Below are 22,814 nucleotides of genomic sequence, written 5' to 3' on the forward strand. Positions count from 1 at the left end.
TTAAGTTTGAAAATTTTTCAACGTGTCGAACACTATAATATATTTAATAGGAACTCTTTTTATGAATATATTTGATATATATAAAATTATGATTTTGATTTATACTTGATATATAAATAAATAAATAAATAAATAAATATATATATATATATATATATATATATATATATTATATATATATATATATATATGAAGCTTATTTCCGTGCATGGCACGAACTGTGCCAGTACTGTGAATGCTAACAATTCCTGTGATATTTGAGATATTAAAGAATTTATTTATATGGAATTATATTTATAAGAGATTCAATTATATATATATTTTTTCCATGGGAATATATTTGTGTTTTTTGTCAGCATACAAAATATTAGAAGTTTTTATCCTTTTCCTGATTCATCTCGTGATATACAGTTTGAGCTGTCTTGGTATCAAGCATTTTTATTCTGCAGCATATACAATTAGTGAATTAATTAAGATTGATCTTATTCAGAGCAACTATTACTTATCATCCTTTGATGATAGTCATATTATTCCGCCAGCGAATCTTTACTGATATTTATAATATTAAGTCTACAATATATCATATAAGGATCCAGTGAACTTCTAGAGCTGGCCTAGTAAGTCACAAGGAATTTCGAAAGGATAAATTAGTGCATACCTGTATTCATGATGAGCGTTTTGAAACTTAATTAGAAGAATTATAGTTGATTTTCATTATTCTTGATTGAATATATGGTTACTGATAATCAGTCACTGACTATCTTTTTGATTTCCTTATTGATAATCTTCAATATCTTCCAGAGAGCAGCGGTAAGAATTGTTAATTATCAGTTGCTGAAACCCATAGTGTTTCATCATATTGAGAGTATTCATGCATCTATCACTGAGCTAGAGCTGTGGTCAGAACCCCAGTATATTTGCGAGCCGGACCGCCTTAACTTTTTGCAATTTTATTTGCAAGCTAGGGATAATAGCAACACTGCACTGGCATATTCAATAAAAACAATTCTCATGGTAAAGGATATTCTTGGATTACCTTTACACGGTCTTCAGGTGCTCGAATACCGGCAGCAGATATGCTGTATCCAATAAAAGTAATCTCGAAGACACCAAAGATGCATTTTAGTGGGTTGAAGACCAGGCCATACTTTACAAGACGTTTCAAAACACTTCGAATGTAAACAAATCCACTGCACGTGAAAAGGCGCACCAATCAGAAGAGGGCCTATGCTGTTACCATGATAGTTCAAGAAAAAGCTTAGAAATGTGCCAAACAGTGCAGCTGGTCGGAAAACAACCAAAGCAATCAGTAATGGCGGAAACTGATTGCTGCTTGTCTGCATCTAATAGCCGTCTTATTGTCGCTGATAAAAATTCTAAAATTAATTTTCTAGTTGATACAGGCTCTGACTTATGCTGTTTTCCTCGGCGTCAATTACAACGATGTTCTCCTGTGAATTACGAATTAACTGCCGCAAATGGAAGCGAAATCAAAACTTATGGGTTCCTAACCCGAAGTTTTGACTTAGGACTCCGACGCAATTTCTTATGGAGATTTGTAGTAGCTGACGTTGACGTACCAATTATTGGTTCTGATTTTCTTTGTCATTATCACCTTGTACCAGATTGTCGCACATAACATATCATTGATGCCTCCATCTGGCTTAACTCGCAACCTGTCACAGAGCCGCATTACAACCATCCAACATTCTTCTGCTTATTCCTCTCTCCTTTCTGAATTGGCGGAGGTCACTCGTCCACCTGGTTTACCACCACATATAAAACATGAGACTGTCCATCACATTCCAACAACTGCGGGACCTCCAGTTTCAAGTAGAGTTCGCCGGTTATGCCCTGAAAATTGATCACAAAGAATTTGATGACATGTTAAAAGCTGGAACAACTCGCCCTTCAGAGAGTTCTTGGTCGTCTCCGTTACACTTAGCACCTAAAAGTGACTCATCTTGGCGTCCCTGTGGCGACTTTCGCAGGTTGAATGCTCGAACAATCCCAGATCGTTATCCGGTTCGCCATATACAAGATGCTACTTATTTTATTGATGGATACACAATTTTTTCGAAAATTGATTTGGTCAAAGCTCATCAGCAGATACCAGGTGCTGAGAAAGATATCGGTAAAACCGCAATTATCATTCCATTTGACCTGTTTGAATTTCCTTTAATGACATTTGGTCTGCGGAATGCTGGACAAACCTTTCAACGATTTATGGATGAAGTTTTACACGGAATAGATTTTCTCTGTTTATATGGATGACATTCTCATCTATTCACGCTCTGAAGAGGAGCATGAAGATCACGTCGGGGTCACCAATATGGGAATTTAATTTGTTGATTTCCTATGTTGAAATTTATTAAATGAAAATAAATGAGTGATGAAATGTTTTTAATGTTGTAATGACAAAATTGAACTCTGGAAAAGTATTGAAATAAACTGTTACAAGTGATAAACAAACTATGCCAGTTGAAAACATTACAGGTGGCAAATATCAAATGATTCGTCGCAATTGGAATACCTTTGGATGGAATGAATTTTCAAATTAGTAAAACAAATATTTATTGCCGATATTTTTCCACAAAGAAGCATGAAATATTGATAATTTCTTAATAATATACTCCGTTTCCTTATCATGACTTATTAGTCTACTATGAACCACATACATTCAAAATTACATCAATTATTCATAGAATCTACAAATCGATAGAATAGAATTTGATTCATTGCAAAGCAGGGGCTCGAATGCTATGCAATGGATCAATCATACTCAAGCCTTAGCAGCAGGCATTTTTTGTATTATGGTGTGTAATTTTTTATGTATCGTAACAATAGAAAAACTTGAGCATACTAGTTTTTCAAGTAAGAGTTTCCAAGAGATATCATTCGAAAAAAACGTTTCATAAATAGCTATAACACAGAAATATAACAGTTATAATTTAATAAGCTATTACAAAAATATATATTACTAGTAGACTCACAGCTAAAATAATATTACAAGTGGTAATCGTTTTTGAAAGATAATTATTTACAATGGAAATTTTTCATGAACAATGTACATGTAGGATACAAATTTGGTAAAACATTTGTTTGGAAGATATTAATATTTCCTATATTTACATTCCGAATAAGCAGAAAGCTTGTAGCCTACTACCTTACGTGAGATAAAAATAATATAATACCTTGTTTGGGCAATTTTTGTGCAATGTAAAACGTTTCAATAGTAAAGTTAGTGTCCATTTAGGATATTGAGTAGATTCTTCTATTATTTTTGAGAAAATCCAAGTTTTTTGTGAAATGTACGGGATTTGCAATCAAAATTCATTAATAATATGAAATTCCTGAAATTTTACAACTTTCATAATATTTTTACAACAATAGCTGACAATGAAGATTCGTTGAGAATAAATCAATCTCAAGATGATATTGTCAAGTACTTATCCCTCTGGAAAATCACATAAGGAAACACTGGAACCTGACTCATGAATCATTAGAATAGAAACTATAAGGTAACAATCACTACTACTAGTTACCAGAGAATAAAATTAAAAAAAAAATCAAATAACATAGAATTGTTTAATAAGTACCTTGTAGAGAGAGAAGAAGAGAATGAATCAGAATTAACTGGATGAATCAATGATTTAAGACACGTTTATCTAATTAAATAAGTGATGGATAGCTACATTGAAATTTGAAAAAGGATAGATTGAAAATGTGGGCTGGACGAATTTAACAATGATTATTCAGGACAAAGAAGAATTCGTTCAATTTAAGTGGAAGAGAAAAGTAGAAATTTATAATTAGATGGACTGAGACGGATTACAGAGAAAGAATATTTGTTAGGTACTGGAAGCTCTGGAGATGAAAGCTTTTTCAATTATGATCATTGAATTATTATCAGATAATGCGCTCTCATAATGATTATTCAAGCTGAATAAAATCAATATCTGTTTGGTTGAAGAAATACGAAAAATTAATTTGTTCCATTGAAATATTGATGAGATGTGGATATTATAACTTATTCATTCTCGTTTTCAGATTGGATTCCAATCTTTTCTAATTATTAGATTCATAATGAAAATGTCCTATTCACAGTAATCGGAATGGAGCAAAAAAAATGTCAAAAAGAATTAGACAGAATGATACTGGAATGATCAAATCCTCAGAAAGAATGAATCAATCAGAATGATACTGAAATGAATACAGAAATACTGAAGAACCAATACACAGGAAATGCACAAGAATTAATCAAAATAACTGCATACAATGAAGAATCGATTGATGTGACCAGTTACTGTACAACCAAATAGAGCAGAGAATCGTAACATAAAAAAGGATAATTGAAAAAATGATTGAGAGAATGATAATAAATATTATACTAAAGAAAAGTATTCCATTTGGGAGAATAATCATCATAAAAAGAAATTGATTTGGAATCGACCACTTTTCTCACCGATAACTTATTCCAATATAAGTGAGATATCACTTCTGTACTCTCACCACATTTATAAAGATCAGACAGAGTTAATCCAGCAATTTCGAACTTTGAGGAATTCACAGTTGGAAGTTCTAATAAGATAGATAACAAGAGGGTTTACAACTAGTAGATTGATAGTGCACTTTGAATAAAGATCAAGAATTAATTTATCACTAGGGAACTCTGGGCGAAGTGATACATGTGAACTTGCTGAATGATACTGATCGAATTCCGCGATTAAATAGCATTATAATCCATCCAGTTCAGGATACTGTATCACGAAATCAATTTGAAACCTTACTCTCGATGTGTGCTATACAGATAATGAAATGTGAATGATCAATAATTATATTGTTCGATCGAGGTTTATACTTCTAAAATCAGGTTGTGTGACAGGTACAATAATGTAGGAGGATTACGATCAGTCAGAAAATTCACCAAGTACATAAGAAGATGATGTATTCGATTGATTTTCGAGGCTTCAATCAAGGACAATCAATATTTCCTATACTTTTTGAAACTTCCAGGATCACCATTAATCTTATAGTAGAATGTAAGCATAATTCTAATAGTAACATAAGCGTCAATCCAACAATGTTGATCTTGGATAGATGATATTATCTCATGATATTTTCAAGAAACTCGAACACAACACAATGATTGATATCGGTAATCAAGGAATAATCATCAATGGTACGAAAATAGATGTGAAATACTCTAGCTTTCCTTCTTGAGTCATACTTTTGATCTCATGCAATGCTTTTTTGTTAACTTTTTATCATGAACTTCATCGTGAATCATACCATGATCCTCGTGTTTTCTCCAACGTTTTATCTCCTACTTGGTCATAAAACATTCCTAATCCAGATTATGAATTTGATCAAGGTATCATCAAATTCCGAGAGAAGCTCAGTAATTTTGAGATAAATCATATAGAGATACTCTAAGAGAGGAGTATGTAATCAATTGAGAATAACCTTTTAAGATGTGCAATGCTCGAGAAATTTTTTTAAACCATCCGATGGGATGTTGATAAAAACTGTTTGTGTTAGTGGAAAAAGTATTTCTAAGAATCTTTTTTCTCGCAGCTATCAGTGATTTAATAATAGGACGATAGGATAGAGTATAGTATGAATAGTTTAGGAGAAGTAATTGCAGTTGATTATTGATCGTCCTTGAGATTGAAGCCTACAAAACCTCGCTCTTTGTTCAAAGTGAAGTGCAGGGAACCCTCTTGTGTCTCCTCTGCTAGACCTGAGTGACCTGAGTGGTAGTGTGACCGTTATGGCCGTTGGCCTCCACCTGAGGCACGGGCATCCAACTAGGCCTGAACAGAATACTGAACGTCGTTCGAAACTGTCGACTCATCGCACAGTATAGGATAAAGTTGATGGCAGAGTTGAACAGTGCTAAAATGTCCATCACCTCACCCAAACTGATGTAACACTCGTTGAAGAACTTTTTGTTAAGGACAACACTGAGTAGACCCAGTATACCTTGTGGAAACTCGGTGATAAGGAATAAGAGTAGAACGGCTAGTAGCATACGTGTTGTGCGGTCAGTTTGACGTTCTTTGTCCAAGTTCTTCACACTTTTTCTACTGCTACCACTAGTCAGTTTTTGTCTGCGTTTTTTGGCATCCATGAGCGCACACACCAGTCTTAAGCTCAATATGGTTAATGCTATACAGGGTATGATCTTGATGACTACACTGTAAATCCAGAAGTTTATGTCGTAAAGGAGATTGTTGTTTGCCTGACTGAGCTCGCTGAGGCTGACGTAGAAGAGGGTGGCGTTGTGCACTGGAATCGATGAATCGTTGGACTTGGAGAACTCGCCCGACTCGTCGACGAGGCTCACTTCAGGTCTGATATCGAACGAGAAGTAGACGGGGATGCAGATGAGTGGACAGACCAAGTAGCCTGTCAATATGACGCAGATTGTGCGCTGCATACTGCACCACTCGCGGTTGTGCTGAGGGTGGGCCACCGCTATGTAGCGCCACACGGCCAGAGTCACTGTCAGCCAGATTGAGATCGAATGGCCGACCTGCGTGAAGTTTGAGTGGAACAGCACGAATGCTGCCCAGCCGTACGTGAATCTGTTGACAGAACCGCGTACAGTCGATTATTATTGTCATGTCGACTATATCATCATACAAAATGATACAGAAATAGATGCCAGCATATATTTATTTCACTTTTTCTATATGGTTACTATGAAAATAGAAGAAAAAATCATCCAGTTACTGAAATGACACATGGTTATGCACTAATGAAAACAATATAAACGTGTACTGCATGATATTGTCATTCCATTCCAGCATATCCATATATTATTGTTTGATTCCAATAATTGTAAAATCTCGATCTATAGTCTCCTGAAATCCTGTCTATTTATATCTCCCGATATTTATATTCGTTTTGCATAATTTTTATCGCCCACATAACTGCATTGTATGTAGAGTTGTGAAGAGATTACGGTCACAAGCAATGATTGCATATTGGGGAAAAATCAAAGTAGAATAGTTAAGAGTCGGAAAGTTGATGTGTTAGTAATTCAGTATTGCTATTGCGTATGCCTATAACTTTATTTTCAAACATTTATCGGAGCTGGACGAATCTGTACGTGAGAGGGAGAGTGGAGAATGTCCTTATATTTAATTCATATGAAACAGAGACAAAAATTTGTGAATAGTAGATCAAGTATTGAAAGAGTGGAAATTGAAGTTTACACACACCTTCCAAGCCAATAGAAAGATATACAGAGAATATATAGATATATAGAGAATGACGGGGTTTGAGATTAAGAGAGTAAATGTAGAAGAAGTGAAATAAATCAGTGGAACTAAAGACTGATAGAATTCAGTATAGATTTAACGTACCGTATATACTGAAAAAAAAAATTATATTCATTCTGTTTATGGGTTTTATCTTTTTTCTTGAATCCTGTTCTATGTTGAATTTTTTTGGTTAATCTTGGGGACTTGTCCGGTCAGATGGAAAGTGATCTACCTTCTCATCCAATATCAAGGATCAGTAACTTTAAAGCTCGATTCCAACTTTGTTCTCAATTTCAGCTAGTCGCTTGTCAATGATTGATTAGAAAGTCAGACGGGACTTTGGCAATCCATCGTGGCAGAAAGAGAAGCTCGAAGTAAATCTCATTCACCGTTGTGTTCAAAGAAAAGCCTCCACAGACCATCACTCTACTCTTGAACAAGTTGTGAAAAAGTTTCCAAAAAATTCACGTTTTGCATTACAAGTTTTGTCGAGAATGAAACAAATGTTCGAACTTTCAAAAATAAAGTTGCAAGCTACAAATGGAACTGTTTCTGGAAACTTGTGGGTGGAAAAAAGTTCTAACAAGTATGTTTAACACTGGTGTTTTGCGTGAACTTATTGGGTGAGAATGCTGCTGGTCTTAAACGGAGCTCCGTAGAAATAACCAGAGCTATAAACCAGTGAAGCACATCTGGTCTGTTTGCTTTCATTGATCAACTCTTTCTTGGATAGAACTGCTACCACTATTTTCTCGTACTAAAGTGACAAACTTTGCTTTCAAATATTGCACACTACTTGCCAACCGGTAAAATGGTGGCTCTCTTCTTTATTGCGCTCTATATTTCCAGTATTCTAGCCGATACATATTTCGTACAATGTCTTTCTTCTTATGTTAATCGATCATTACAATTTACTTTCTTGAACTATAAGATTGTCAAAAATTGAGAGAATTGTGAAATAGTTTTTTGTGCAACTAGTGCGCAAAGTGCCACTTTGCTGCACCGAAAGAAACGTTTACGGAATGATGGTTTCTTGAGTGCAGCAAAGAAACTTCGCACACGTATTGCACATTAAATTTTTCCTACAGTTACCATAGAATGTGAAAAATCAGTAATAGACGGTGAACATGTCCTATACCGAATAAAATGTTTGTTTGTGCAAATCTTTAGTATTTTTAATGCTGATAATAAATATTGCAACCATTCCACAACAGAATTATTTCAAATTCAGTCTAAATGACAATAGAATGAATATTATAAAGTTATATGAGATTCAATTATTATAATAATACTCCATCTACAAGAAGTCATCAGCAAGTGCAGAAATGGCCATATCACTTGTCTGGATATGTATTTTGAGCCATCAATGAGCCTCACAAACGTTATACTTCACCCGTGACTAACAGTTCAATATTCTCCTATCCGAAAACACAAAAGTTATGCAGCAAAACTTTGCTTATACTTATACGGTGCCCATTAATTTGTTTTGATTAATTTGTCTATGCGATCAAAGCTGTAAGCTTATGTTTTAATTTTTCTATTAATGTAGATAAATAAATGAGTTAATAGGCCCAGGACTGATCAAGGATTAGGCTAGTGATCAGCCCTCAGGACAGACTTAAGTCTAACCTGACCATTATATGAAATTTTCATGTGTACTATTTATTCCAGTTCCAAATATCCTCAAGTTTGAGTCTGAATGATAATTATATTATACACAATTAGTGTAAAAATATAGTTTCAGCTTGTTTTTTCTTGTAAATACATCAGTAAACTTGTCAATTTGGCCTTTCTGCTTCTCTGGCTAAGCGCCCAGTAGCCACATGAAACGTATAATTAAGGTTATACTGCATTATTTGAAACGTGATTAGATTATTTTATACAGGGTGATTCATAATTATGGTGAAATATTTTAATACGTGATAGTAGAGGTAAAAATAAGAAAAAAAGTTCATATAAACATATATTCATAAACGCTTCATTAGCGAGCTATACAGAGTGAAAGATTTCGCCCGAAATTCAGTTCCTCTGGTGAAATACACCAATGCTGAATTGTTTGGGGACTAGTTTTTGAAAAACCTATGATGGATTCATATGGGAAAATATCTGAAAAATTGAATAAAACTAGTCTGGAAGCTGTAGTGTGAGTAGTTTTTGAGAAAAAAGTTGGAATATGCAACAAATTTAAGTAGAAAAACACAGACTTCTACGTTTGATGCCCAATAACTTTCTTTAATGACCAGTAAAAGAATATTTTTTCGCAATAAAAATTGTAGAGAATTTAATTCTGAAAAGAATTATGTAAGCTGTGTGAACTAAATTCGAATAAAAGTTGAATAAAATGCATTCTTATGTAGTGCATTACACCATAAAAATTTGCTGTTTTATGAGGAGAGAACTAATAACTCATAGGTTGTAGCTGATTGCAAATAAAATATTCGGTTCTTTATGAAAAGTTTATCTTATATGAAAGTAGCATATCTAAATGACATTAAACTTATACCAAAAGACTAGTTAAATTATGCCATTAAGCCTGGGAGGAAGCTCAAACAGAAGTAGATGATCTCCTATGATTCCTGCCCAAATGTTTACTGAAAACTGATGTTGTGAAAGATTAAGATTATGAGGATTCTTAGCTGCCCAAATATGTTGGTTGTGGACGTTAACGATAGCAGTTCTTGTAAAGTGTGCCTCGTCGGTAAATAAAACGGTTGTTAAAAAGTTTGGGTAATCAATTTTCACTAAAAACCATTGGCAAATACTAGCACGGGGAATACAGTCTCGTGGCAATAGAGTATGAACTTTCTGGAGGTGGTATGGATGTAATTTCTGCTATTTTAGTATCCTCCAAATAATAGATTGATTGACATTAAACTGCACTGACAATTCTCTTGTGCTCTTCTCTGGATGTTCATAAATTTTATTAAGAACTTGATCTTCTTACTCAACAGTCATAGTAGATCGGGGTCTGCCTGCATAAATGTGCTCTTTTGATATCAAAGAATCTGTTTCAGACAGACGTTGATGAATAGTGGCAAAAATCCTTGAACTTGGACATATTCGGTTAGGAAAGTTCTCTTGATACAAACGTCTTGCTTCAGTACTATTACAGTAGTGTCCCACTCCATACATTAAATGCATGTCAGCTAATTCGGAGTATGAATAATGTCTAAGATTACCTGCCATTTTTTAAAAAGTTAACACTCAACACGAAAGCAAAGTGGAATGGTTACTAATAACTGGTTAATAGATTAAACAAAAAACACAGCGCGGTTACAGTAGGCCTAACTTACAGTTTGTTTATTTTTTGTTCAACAGTGAGCTAAAGTATTCTGAAAATAATTTTCAGCTGATGATTTCATTTGAATATTTTCTTATTTAAAACATAATAAATCAGCTGTTATTGAAATCCATGTTTTATTTGCAATCAGCTACAACCTATGAGTTATTAGTTCTCTCCTCATAAAACAGCAAATTTTTATGGTGTAATGTACTACATAAGAATACATTTTATTCAACTTTTATTTGGATTTAGTTTACACAGCTTACATAATTCTTTTCAGAATTAAATTCTCTACAATTTTTATTGCGAAAAAATATTTATTTACTGGTCATTAAAGAAAGTTATTGGGCATCAAACGTAGAAGTCTGTGTTTTTCTACTTAAATTTTTTGCATATTTCAACTTTTTTCTCAAAAACTACTCACACTGCAGCTTTCAGACTAGTTTTATTCAATTTTTCAGATATTTTTCCATATGAATCCATCATAGGTTTTTCAAAAACTAGTCCCCAAACAATTCAGCATCGGTGTATTTCACCAGAGGAACTGAATTCCGGGCGAAATCTTTCACCCTGTATAGCTTATGGATATATGTTTATATGAACTTTTTCTTATTTTTACCTCTACTATCACGTATCAAAATATTCCACCATAATTATGAATCACCCTGTATATATAGACATTACATTTACCTGAAATGCTGAGCTTTTATCAATCAAGTCCCTGTTGAGTAAACAGTATAATATTGTGAATCCAGTGTTTTTGATTGCGGTATTCAATAACATCTATCCTCTTTCTAATTCATCAACGGCATTTATTGAAGTTGTTCTACGAAAATGTGAGTAGACGAGATGTTTCGGGGAGTTGAAGAACTGAATAAATTTTTTTGAAGTGTAAATATTTATGTTTCACACCTAATGGATACATTATTGTTTTGAATATATTAAAATAACAACCTTAGCATTAGTAACAACATCAGTAACCTAACCACAAAAGTAAATGAATATATAAAAGTATATTTTTCAAAAGTGGTTCATGAAAAAAAATGATATGGACAAATAAAATATTGGGAGAAGAAAAGCATTGAAAAATCACTGGTTGAACAAAAAATACAGAATATTGAAGACAGAACAAATAAAGGAATATTAGTGTAGGTAGAAAGTTTAAGATTTATGTTGTGAGTGTATTTGTGAGCTTCTTAACAACAACGCATGAAAGCTTGTTGAGGTTGTATAATGATAGCAAGATCAATAAAATAAAGCTTTCTAACCGATGACAAAGTGTATAACCTCTGTTATGAACGCAGCTTCATGATCAGCTCCATTGATCAATTGAAATTATTAATTTCCAAAAATAAATCAATTCAAATCAATTAATAGGAAACCACATTATTATCCATTGATATATTATTCCAAATTAAGAATGTATCTCAGTAGTGTATGTATCTTGAAAGGCTACTCGAATGTTCTCCTTAAACACTACTTGTATAATTGCCGAAACTAGTCGTGTTTGATATAAAATATGATAAAGAAACTAGGTAGTGATTTCATGTAATTAATTGATATAAATTCAATTCAATTTTTTGCATTCACCTGACTTCAGCCGGCCTAGTCAGTATGTACATGTGCAGCGTGAACGGTATGTACTCTAGCATGACCAGTAGATCAGCAATGGCGAGACCAGTGAGGATGGCGTTGGTGGGGGAGTACATCTCGCGCCTGGTTAGCACGGCTATGTTGAGCGTGTTGGCGACCGAGCCAAACAGACACACGAGCAGCGCAGTGCAGCCATGCCACGGTCGGTAGCCATCGTGCAGCGCTTGCCAACGCTCGCCGCAGTATAGCGCTGCCGTCACGCCGTCCGCTGCTGCCGCCGACGTGGCGTTCGACATGTTGCTAGCAGCTGACATCAGGCTCATGATGCCGTACGTGTTCTCTAACACGCCTGCAACAACACGAAATCAAAGTCAAAAAAAAAAATATTCACCCAATAAAATGTTATGAAGAACACAAATATTTAAATAGAGACATTCTTGAACACCTGCTATGTTTAATTAGTATACGTCCAGTCATGAGAGTGGTTTATGCCTGGGATACATCACAATAACTGAATGTCAAAGCCGGTTAAATTTCAACCGTGATTAATTTCACGAGAACCAATCAGAGAAGGCCCTTTGGATATGACTTTTAGATTCTCTGATTGGTTCTTGTGAAATTAATCACGGTTGAAATTTAACCGGCTTTTGTGTAATTGCACTCTTCATGTTGAATTATTCTAGTGAGAAAATGTCATATTCATCCCAATTATTCCTAAAATCGAACTATGCCAACTTATTAAAGTTTGTTTGATCATCAAGAGAAACTATCTTCGAGAGCTTCTCAACAATAATATTGAGAACATCGTATTCCAAACATCATGACTACTAAATAAGTAGTTTTCGTTACTTTTATTAATAATTCATTGTGACGAGTTCAATTATTGAAATCGATTCAAGTGGATAGGGTTTGTATAATATCATTAAATTAAATTATTATAAATAATTTGGCTATAATGTGATTATAATATTCAAGTAGATTGGAAAAAGTGTATCAAACCCGAGAATTCTATCCTAAATATCCCTTAAAATTAATTGAGAAAAATTGGTACTGATCAAAATAACACCCTCTACAACTAAACTACTTCCTCACTGTCCTTTGACAGCCATTTGGCAAATCAGAGAGTTTTCCAGTTCTGGTGGCTAAACAGTCAGTCGGTCTCACTAGTCTCATTTAGCACAGCTAGATTGTGTTCCAGTTTTTCTTTCAGTGTAGGCCACTCACTTCATTTCCGTCGGAGAAGGAAGAAAGAATTTTCCTTTGTTGTAGAAATTCTAGAGGGAGCATTAAAAGGAGAGCGGTTGTTGCTAGTGGTGATGTGAAAAGGGTGTTGAAGTGTGGGGGGGTGTCAGTGGGGTGAATTCATTTTGTTCGAGATTGCTCGAATGTAATTTATTGCGTGTTGTTCGACTCTCACCCCGGAAGAAGTTAATTGGATACTGGACTATAAAATTTATAGTTGATGACTGAGCTTTTCAATCAGGCTAAGTCTTTCCCAAACAAGAGTGAGTATATAGGTCTTGTTACTCAGCCTTTGTTTCAACACTTTTCTATATAAATCTCTCAAGCATCGATATAGAAGCTAATATTTGAGGTTCCATCTACCAAACCATACAGAATAAATTCATTCACAGGTAGTAAGTGAAAATTTTTGGTATAGTGTATAGTTGAACGCAATGAGTGTGAATAATGACCAGAATCATTGAGTTTGCAGTCGGTGGATCACAACAAAATCAGAACTAATGGAATTGATCAAACAACATTTCTTATAATATTTGAATTTCATTCCTTTGCTGGCTCAAAGTTATCCATGATCACCTACCTGTCAGATCTAGCTATTAACATGTTATACTAGCATACATTTTAAACATTTCAATGATATTAAGAAATTTCTTCATGCAAGTACAAGATTATGTGTAATGTCTAATACATTTGCCAATTCTCATGCATGATTCTCAATAAAACTCATTTGGGGAATCAAATAAAGCAGGAGCAAGATAGCGTACAGCCAGAACTGCTTACTGAAGGCAGTTACAATATTGGATAGGGATTACACTGACGATTCAACCTCAGTCGGAAGTCTTTCTACCGGAAAAAGCAACAATTGGATGCTTTCCGCCCCAAACTAGACAAACACGCCATTATTAGAAAGTAGCTCTATCCACAACACGACTGCACTCGTATTCTAGCACCGAACAAAGCTAATTGTGAATTATATGTTTGGGATGGTGAACGCATGAAACCACTGAATAATGTATATCTGCTAGTCCTGCACAATTTCCTTTTCAAAGGTCAAGGATTGTATTCGATCTCCCTAGGGGCGCACGACGCAAAAGGAGACTACGAGGCTCTGTATTCTTCGAGAAAGCGGTTTCACTTGGAATTGGGAGGGGGTGGAAAAGGGTTGTAACCCACAAACTTTGAGACCAGCGTCGAACGCTTCGGGGCAAGCAAATGGCTACTGCTAAGAAATAGAGTGACGAAGAAGAAGGGGGAGAAGGAATTTGGATGGGAGAAAAAGTAAGAGTGATGGAGGGAGAAGTAGAAGTGAATGAGCAGAAGATGAGAGAAAGGAAGTAAGGTGATAAGGGAATGTTGGGATTATAAAGAAGGAAGTAAAGGGATGAAAAATGGTTAGAATATCCTGAGATCAATGTAAGGGCAATAATTGGAGAGGAGTATGAAGTGAGGAAATTGAAATTGAAAATTAGAGAAGGAGGAAGGAGATGATTGTGCTAAATGTGGAATGAGAGCGAATTATGGAGAAATTATTAGAAGATAAGGACAGAGCACAAAAGAAAATACTGCAAAACAGTGAACGATTCTCTCCCATTATTTCCTTTGTTGTATGATTATGATGCTGCACCGTAAGAAATTGGATAGATAAATGAAAATGAGAAGTGAATTAGGACTTAAAATGAGTGTCTTACAATTTATAGTAATGTGTAGAATGTAATATAGTTGGAAGGATGAGAAAGTGAGTGAAATAAGAACACTAAAAAAGTAATGAAAAAATGTCAGCGAAAGGATGAGGAGAAAATGTAAAGCGTATGGTGGAGCGAAAGGAGAGAGAAAAGAGTAGGGAGTGAGAAATTAGGGAGAGAAGCAACAGGATTCAAAAGAAGGAAAAAGAAGAGGAGACCGAAACAAGGAATAATGAGATGATTCCCACAGTCCTGTGGGAAGGATGTTGTTATTCTCAAAGATTTTATCGCATGTATCTGTAACATCACATGGACAAACGAGTTCCGCTTTGATATTTTGCTCAGGACACACGATCAAAGAAAAATAGAGCTATTCTGTAGTATTGAACGGTATTTTCGTATCGCTTTCTTTAGGCTTATCCCGTTACACCAATTCGACTCTTGTCTATAATGTTTCTGGTCAATATCTCGTATCACAATCATTAACATAGTATGAATTACAATGCAGTTAGTTAAGACATGCTGCAAACGTTATCTTATGTTCCATTTGAACCATTCATAACTTATTTTGAAGAAATTCAAAATCTTGATATTCAATCGAAATTATTCTGATTAATTATTATTGATGATATCAACTGATGATTCAGATCTCTATTGATATAATTCCCTCTAGTTTCACAAACTGACAAAAGAATCAGATTATTTCCCATAATAAGCACCGAAATGACAAACAATCCACATCATCTGGCTCCCAGCAAGATAAAAATATTCTTCTTCATTTTGCCTCTGCACAAACTCTGAATTAAATTATCACAGTACATTAGACACTGTTATAGAATCCAGGAAAATTTCGAAATACCAAAGCTCCCTTTGCTTACAAAGCATCTGTGGTGATTGTTGAGTGGGTGAATGGTGGAAGGGGGTATACAAAGCGACATAGCAATAACCGTAGTCGTGAACGGTGACTCTGGCAGCATCGTTTCACAGAGAAGCTGTAGCGGCGGTCACAGGGTACTCAGCCAAATGAGATGTCTCTCCAGCCGTCTTTTCATGATGTTTAGAACAGAAAGCCATTGTGAATCGGAATATTGCGTGGTGGCCTGGCTAAGTCCGGTGTCGTGACTCAGACTAAGCGCGCGCTCTTAATTCTAGTCAAGAGGCTCGAGGTCTCAACTTAATGCTTCGCCTGTGTCTCGTTACTGACACACTGAGTGGGGTAACATCTGGTTCTGAAACTGGAAACTCGGTTATGATTGCGAATTAGAGTTAATTTTGCATGATCTGTGGAGTAGTCACAACCACTTGGAACGGAGGAGTGTGCATAAACGACAATGCATCAGTGATCAATCCATTAAGTTGAGTGGGACCAATGGTAGCTCCACTTGAACAGAGGTAGTATATCCAAAAGACCACAACACATGACTGTGTGAAGCTGACCCACACTGAAGATGAAAGTGATACTGATGGGTATTGATATAACTCCAATTGCAGATTCATCTCAAGCTAGCAAATATGTTATGAGGAATAATAATTGGATACGGTTTTCAAACTGGAAATTGATGGAGATCAATCTATACTTCTCCAATTTGATCGAGCTTTGCGTCAAGCTGACATAGTTTATTGCTTTTCAATACGAAAGGTAATATAACAATTATTGTTATTATTAATAATAATAACAGTAATAATTATTATTAATAACAGCAATAATTATTATTAATAATAAACAGTACCTTGACTCAGGTATAACAGTTCTATGAATTATTGATTATTTGAAAAAAAATATTATGATTGCCTAGGTTTGTTCGTACATATTTTGCAACATGTAGAAATTTTGTATAATGCTTGGAAATTATATTCGAAATCTCAAAGTTCGATCGAAGAGCGTTTGATATACAGACATATGACTTCGTGTTGATGAATGAAGAAGTAAGCCCTACAATGAACCGGTTGGAACAACAAGAATTTCATAATAGGAAGATTTCACAGGACAAAATTTTCTCGTGGAGTTTGTTACAGTTTCCAGCGTTTGCAGTTACCTGGCGAGAGCAATTGTTGTAAGATCAAAATTGTGTAACCAAGATTCTATCAGAAAGTTTTGAAAGAAACTCTTATAAATATTGTTCAGAGGGATTGTTATGTCATTTTGCCATGATTTTTTAAAATCATCTCAAAGTCACAAACTGAATAATTCGTCATGAGAAGTTTTTATAGAGTGTCCTTTGATTATGAACAGTCCTTCCAAGACACTAAATCTTATCAGAGTATTTCATTATGTTTTGTATTCCAATATTTGTTCAGCAAATCAAGAATTGAAATATAAGATATCTTGATCGACAGTGGAAACAGATACGAATTATGATATATTTATGTTTTTGACGAGCAAAATTCACAAGAGAAGGAATTTGGAGTTTTTTTCCTCTTTGAGACAATTTCAAATGAGAGAGATAGCTGAGAATATTCTGGGAGGAAAACTAATCTTGCTTCCTTTTAATAGGCATCTTGGTAGGAATAGTTCTTCATTAAATAGTTCCTGTAAGTTGTCCGGTGATGAAATAAACAGTTTCTTCTCAGATAGAATAGAAGCCCAGAACAAAAACATTCCTAAGAGTACTTTCGACTCCAATTACTACTTATCAGAAGTGCCAAAGCCAGAATCAAAGTTCATCTTTGAGCATTTCACCGTGGAAGAAGTTTTTGACACAATTCACAGAATGAATAACAGCAACTGTCTGGATGTGAATGGCCTTAACTCTTCAATACTGAAAACGGCTGCTTCCGAAATCTCAGAAGTTCTAGCCCACATTTTCAACCAGTGTCTGGACATGGGGATTTTCCCTGACAAACTGAAAAGGGTGAAGATGATCCCTGTATTCAAGAAGGGTGATAAGTCTGACATAGAGAATTACCGACCTATTTGTATAATAGAAATAATTTTTAAATTATTTGAGATGCTGCTCCACAAACAATTGGTAGGTTATTTCGAAAAAAAAGTATACTGACAGAAAGCCAATATGGTTTTCGTAAGAACCTGAGTACTTGTGACACTGTTTTGAAGCTTGTTCAGGATGCTATTGAAAAGTTGGAGCAAAATAGACGTGTCAACCTTAGAGCCTATGATCAATCCAAAGCATTTGAGTCAGTAGAATATAGTATCTTAGCGAACAAACTCTCATACTATGGCCTTGAAAACGCGGCAGTAAACCTCATTCATTCATACCTAACGAATAGACTGCAGTTTGTTTGTAGAGATGGTAAATTTTCAAGTGGTGGAGTCGTTAAGTTTGGTGTGCCACAAGGATCCATACTTGGGCCACTTTTATTTATCATCTACATAAATGACTTACCAAGTTTGATAAGCAATTGTCACATTGACAACCAACCCTACCTTTTTGCTGACGATCTAGGTCTAATAGTGAATGGTTCTGATAAACAAAGTGTAGATACAGTGGTTGAAACAAGCACATTGGCTATAAGAGATTGGTGTGCATCAAACAGTTTAAGCTTGAACCTACAAAAAACCAACGACCTTCAGTTCAGCTTCAACACCAGGTCCACCGACATAGGCTATCTAAAGTTCTTGGGTTTTATGCTAGACACTAATTTAAATTGGAAGTGCCATATAACATACATAGCTGGGAAGCTGAGTAAAGGTTTATTTGTATTGCGCAGGCTGAGACATATTGTTAGACATGATGTTCTAATGAGTGTGTATTATGCTCATATCTTTAGTCATCTAGCTTATGGCATACAATTGTGGGGAAACTGTTCCACAATTATCACACTTTTCAGACTGCAGAAGAGGGCTGTAAGAATTATCTGTAAGGAACCACCCCGAGCTTCATGTAGAGCGCTATTCCGTAGATTAAGGTTATTGACTCTGCCTTCACTTTATGTGTTTTCATGTTGTTTATATGTCAAAAAGCACCTGAGTAATTTTAGATTAAATGGTGATATCCATAGTTACCCCACAAGAAGCAGTCTTAATGTTAGAATTGAGAGTAATCAATATACAAGCTCTCAGAAAAATTGGAAATACATGTCGGTAAAGCTATTCAATGAACTTGATGTTGACGTTCGAACGATGAACGTTCCACAATTCAAGACTCACTTGAGGGATTTGCTAATAGAAAGGTGCCTGTATTCTGTGAGAGAGTTTTTTGTCTGACCAAAGCTAACTGTGATATATTGTAAATTGTGTTAGGCGTCTAAGTGTCTGCTATTATTATATTGTATTATTTTACTGTTTACTAATTGTATTGTCGGTCTTTGTATAATCTATTGTAGAAAATGACGTTGTTTGTAACATTGTTATGTTCCTTGACAATAAATGATTGATTGATTGATTGATTGATTCCCTTTCCCTGAAAACCAAGGTTTCGCAGGAATCATTTCATCTGCACCTATCAAGAGTTTTCCTGTTTTAGACTTCTTTACAGTTTTCAACAGAAGTTATGATCTCCGAAAAGGTACAAACAACATTCTCGTTTTGACTTTTCATTAAAAAATCATCCACAATGAATGATAAGTATTGTCCATGTTTGATTGTTTTTGACCGGATTCTCTCCTCATTCAAGCTATAAACTCAATTTAATTTTTATCAGTTGGGCATGGGTTATGAAAACTCTGCGGCTTTTCTCATTTTTTTTGTTCCTCCTTAGAATATCTTATTTGTTGAGAATTTCTCGTTTTCCAATTATGGATAGCAGAACATGGTTTTAACGCATAAAAACTATGATAATCAGGGTTCTGAGAATTGAAAAAATAATTGAACGACGCTTGAAGTCAGAAATGAACTACTCCTACTGCAGATTATGTGAAACGCTTTATTAAATCAAATGAACATCATAATTAGAAAAAATGAGACGTCAGTTCTAAAAATGCTTCGAGATTAGTCGGTTGAATTGTAAATCACTGATTCTCATCATTGAAACATGATTGGATTAATATGATAATACCAATAACTGTATTCCACGAAGCATTCTACCAAAGCAATGTTCGAATTCAAATTCACATAGATCCTACAGTTTATATGTTCCAAAACTCTTTATTTTCAAAAAAGTGTTAAATCTCATCTCTATAGAAATCCATGAACAAGGGTTAGAGTAATTGGAGTATGCTAAGCCACTAATAGATACTCGATCTATGAAATTCATTAATCCAAATTGAAGTTGAGAGGGCGTACCCACTAGCGAATTTTCGGAATCAGGATGGGTTATATTCCAGCGATATATCTGAATGCATAATTAGTATTCAATTTCAATAATAAATATCCTGATTCTGATACATCTGAATACATAATCAGCATGAAATGCCAATAGTGCAGTTGACCTCAGCCAAACAATGCAAACAAGTATCTTATTACCAACACTCAGGATCATGAATGATCGATCATCGATTTGAACAGCAAACAGTGATCACCAGATAATCTGTCATATAAAACATGATTAGACGCAGAGCAATCAGTCAGTGGTTAGCGTTGAATCCCATATTCAGGTATTGCCTGGCTTTCATCGCTTTGTTTCGGCAAATAGAGACCGAATCTGAAGCCTCGAAATAATTTGGTCTCAGGTGTTTGCATCAATGGACCTGCTCCGCTTCTCATTTGAAGCAATACTGATTTGTTGACAGATGAGACTCAATCAGTGATCAAGGTTATGCAATTCAAGGCTTTGTCAAGTACATGGAAATTTTTTCACGCATGCATGTTTTATAATTGAAATTGCCAATTTGCTGTGTGCCCCCAGGAGATATCGCTTCTGTTTTTGTCCAAGTTTGGTAAAACGTAAATTCCATGATCTCTTTTTAATTATCTTTTTATGCCTCGTGGCTATCTCTCGTCATCTGATTTACGATTTGATGAGAAGAAAAAATAGCTCAGAAAATTCAATTTGATCGTATCTGCACAAGAGGAACAGGTTGAAAAGTGTATTCTGTCATCATTTTGATAGGGTTGTACATGTTATCAAACTTCAAATTCTCCTATGTGGGAGGTGTATCTGATTCACCCTTGTGACATGTCAAATTCATGTTTCGATTATCTTTGTACCCACCAATACGATACTTTTCAATCATGGAAAGTTGATGATAATAATGTTATAATGTGGAATCAGAACTATTTTCTTTTGAATTCAGGAAATATGTTTATATAAAGGCTTCTCATAATGTTCAAGTATTGTGTTAAGTATTCGTTCATTCATTTTAATAGACAAAATACAACGTTAACTTGAGTAAACTTGATGCCATCAGGCCAGATCAAGTACTAACTATTATTTCTAAATCCCATGGTAACATTACAATTGGACATATGATTTCTCAATACATTACATCTCTCCCTTCCTAAGTTTTCAAAATCTGATTCTTATGTCTCCTCTACCGAAGCTCTGTTCCTTCTGGTATGACCTTATAAATTTTGTCTCCTATCCTTGCTTCAATAGTGGCTCTTGACCAACGCGTCCCTGACTCTCTGTTGTCTCTCACATAGATTTATACCCCACTCTCAGTTCGATTTCTCTGCCATTGTTTTTAATTGGTGTTTAATTTTCTTCCTTTAGTACGTTCAACCTATTACGTAGCTCCCGCCCAAACATCATTTTCGCTGGAGTTTCTCCTGTAGTAGAATGGGTGGAAATTCTATAATTGAAAAAATACCTATTTATGGCTGTAGAAGTTGAAATTTTGTTTTTCTCTGACTCCATAAGATGTTCCAATAGCGATTTCTTGAATGTCTTCACAGCATTTTCAGCTGCCCCATTACTAGCCGGATGGAACGGAGGAGTAGTAATGTGTTGGGAACGCGCCAACTAGTCTCCCCGACAGTAAAGCTCCTTTTAAAACCACATTCGAGGGGATTTACTGACGGCGTCAACTGAGCTCATGAGAGAGGAGCTTTACTGTCGGGGAGACTAGTTGACGCTAGCGTGCTAGGAGCTTGGTTGTTATCACCGAACCCGACAACCAAGCTCCTCGCTCGCTCTGAGTGCCGGAGTTTTCGCGAGTAAACTGACATATATATTTCATGCACTTACTCTATGGATTTCCTCAAATCATGCCTGGTTTTCCCAGTCATTCATAGCTTTCTTAAGAGTTATATCATATTTTTCAAAAACCAATAGTTTAAACTTCATATATGAAAAAGGTGCAATTTATTTTTATATGGCTTGTATCAAATCATAAAGAATGGAAATTGAGTGTAATAGATGTTGATAATATATATTGAATCAAAACTCATGAGTTGGAAATATGTTATATAAAATGGTAATAAAAATTAGGTGAGGTAAGCGATGATATATGCTATATTCTATGCATACATGCAGGAATCACTTGCGAGATGTACAAACTCATTCTGAAACTGCTTGCCAGTTCAATAAGGAACATTTCCAAGTCGGTTGAATTCGGAAAGAAAAATAGTTAATTTTTCCAATTTCATGTTTGCAGTGATAGAAGTGACAACTTCAACAAGCTTTTCTTCTAATAATCGAATTCATAGAATGTGTACAACAGTATCTGTGATTGTACTACTTCCCCGCCCGCTTCAAGCTGGTTCCAATGTTCAATAGGGTATTAGCTGTCGGGGAGACTAGTTGTCGGGTACGATCACGACAACCAGAACCCTCATAGGCCTATCCAGCAGAGGATTTACTGTCGGGGAGACTAGTTGTCGTGAGCGTGTGAGGAGCTTAGTTGTCGCCGACAACTAGGCTCCTTCGTTCTAGTGAGGGATTTACTGTCGGGAAGACTAGTTGA

General features: G+C 35.2%; 1 protein-coding gene across 7 annotated transcripts in view; it reads right to left on the reverse strand.

The window, feature by feature from the left end:
- Positions 1-303: 303 nt before the first annotated feature.
- LOC111044806 (sex peptide receptor) overlaps positions 304-22,814 on the reverse strand; it is a 364,455-nt gene continuing 341,944 nt past the window's right edge. For all 7 annotated transcript variants that reach the window (XM_039436572.1, XM_039436574.1, XM_039436573.1 and 4 more), the window contains 2 exons: positions 12,145-12,496; positions 304-6,590 (listed from right to left, as the gene is read on the reverse strand). In XM_039436572.1, coding sequence (XP_039292506.1) covers positions 5,738-6,590; positions 12,145-12,470 — 1,179 coding nt within the window. In that variant the 5' untranslated portion in view covers positions 12,471-12,496 and the 3' untranslated portion in view covers positions 304-5,737. The remainder of the gene's footprint in view (positions 6,591-12,144; positions 12,497-22,814) is intronic.

The sequence above is a fragment of the Nilaparvata lugens genome, chromosome 10, assembly GCF_014356525.2.
Source record: "Nilaparvata lugens isolate BPH chromosome 10, ASM1435652v1, whole genome shotgun sequence".
Lineage (NCBI taxonomy): Eukaryota > Metazoa > Arthropoda > Insecta > Hemiptera > Delphacidae > Nilaparvata > Nilaparvata lugens.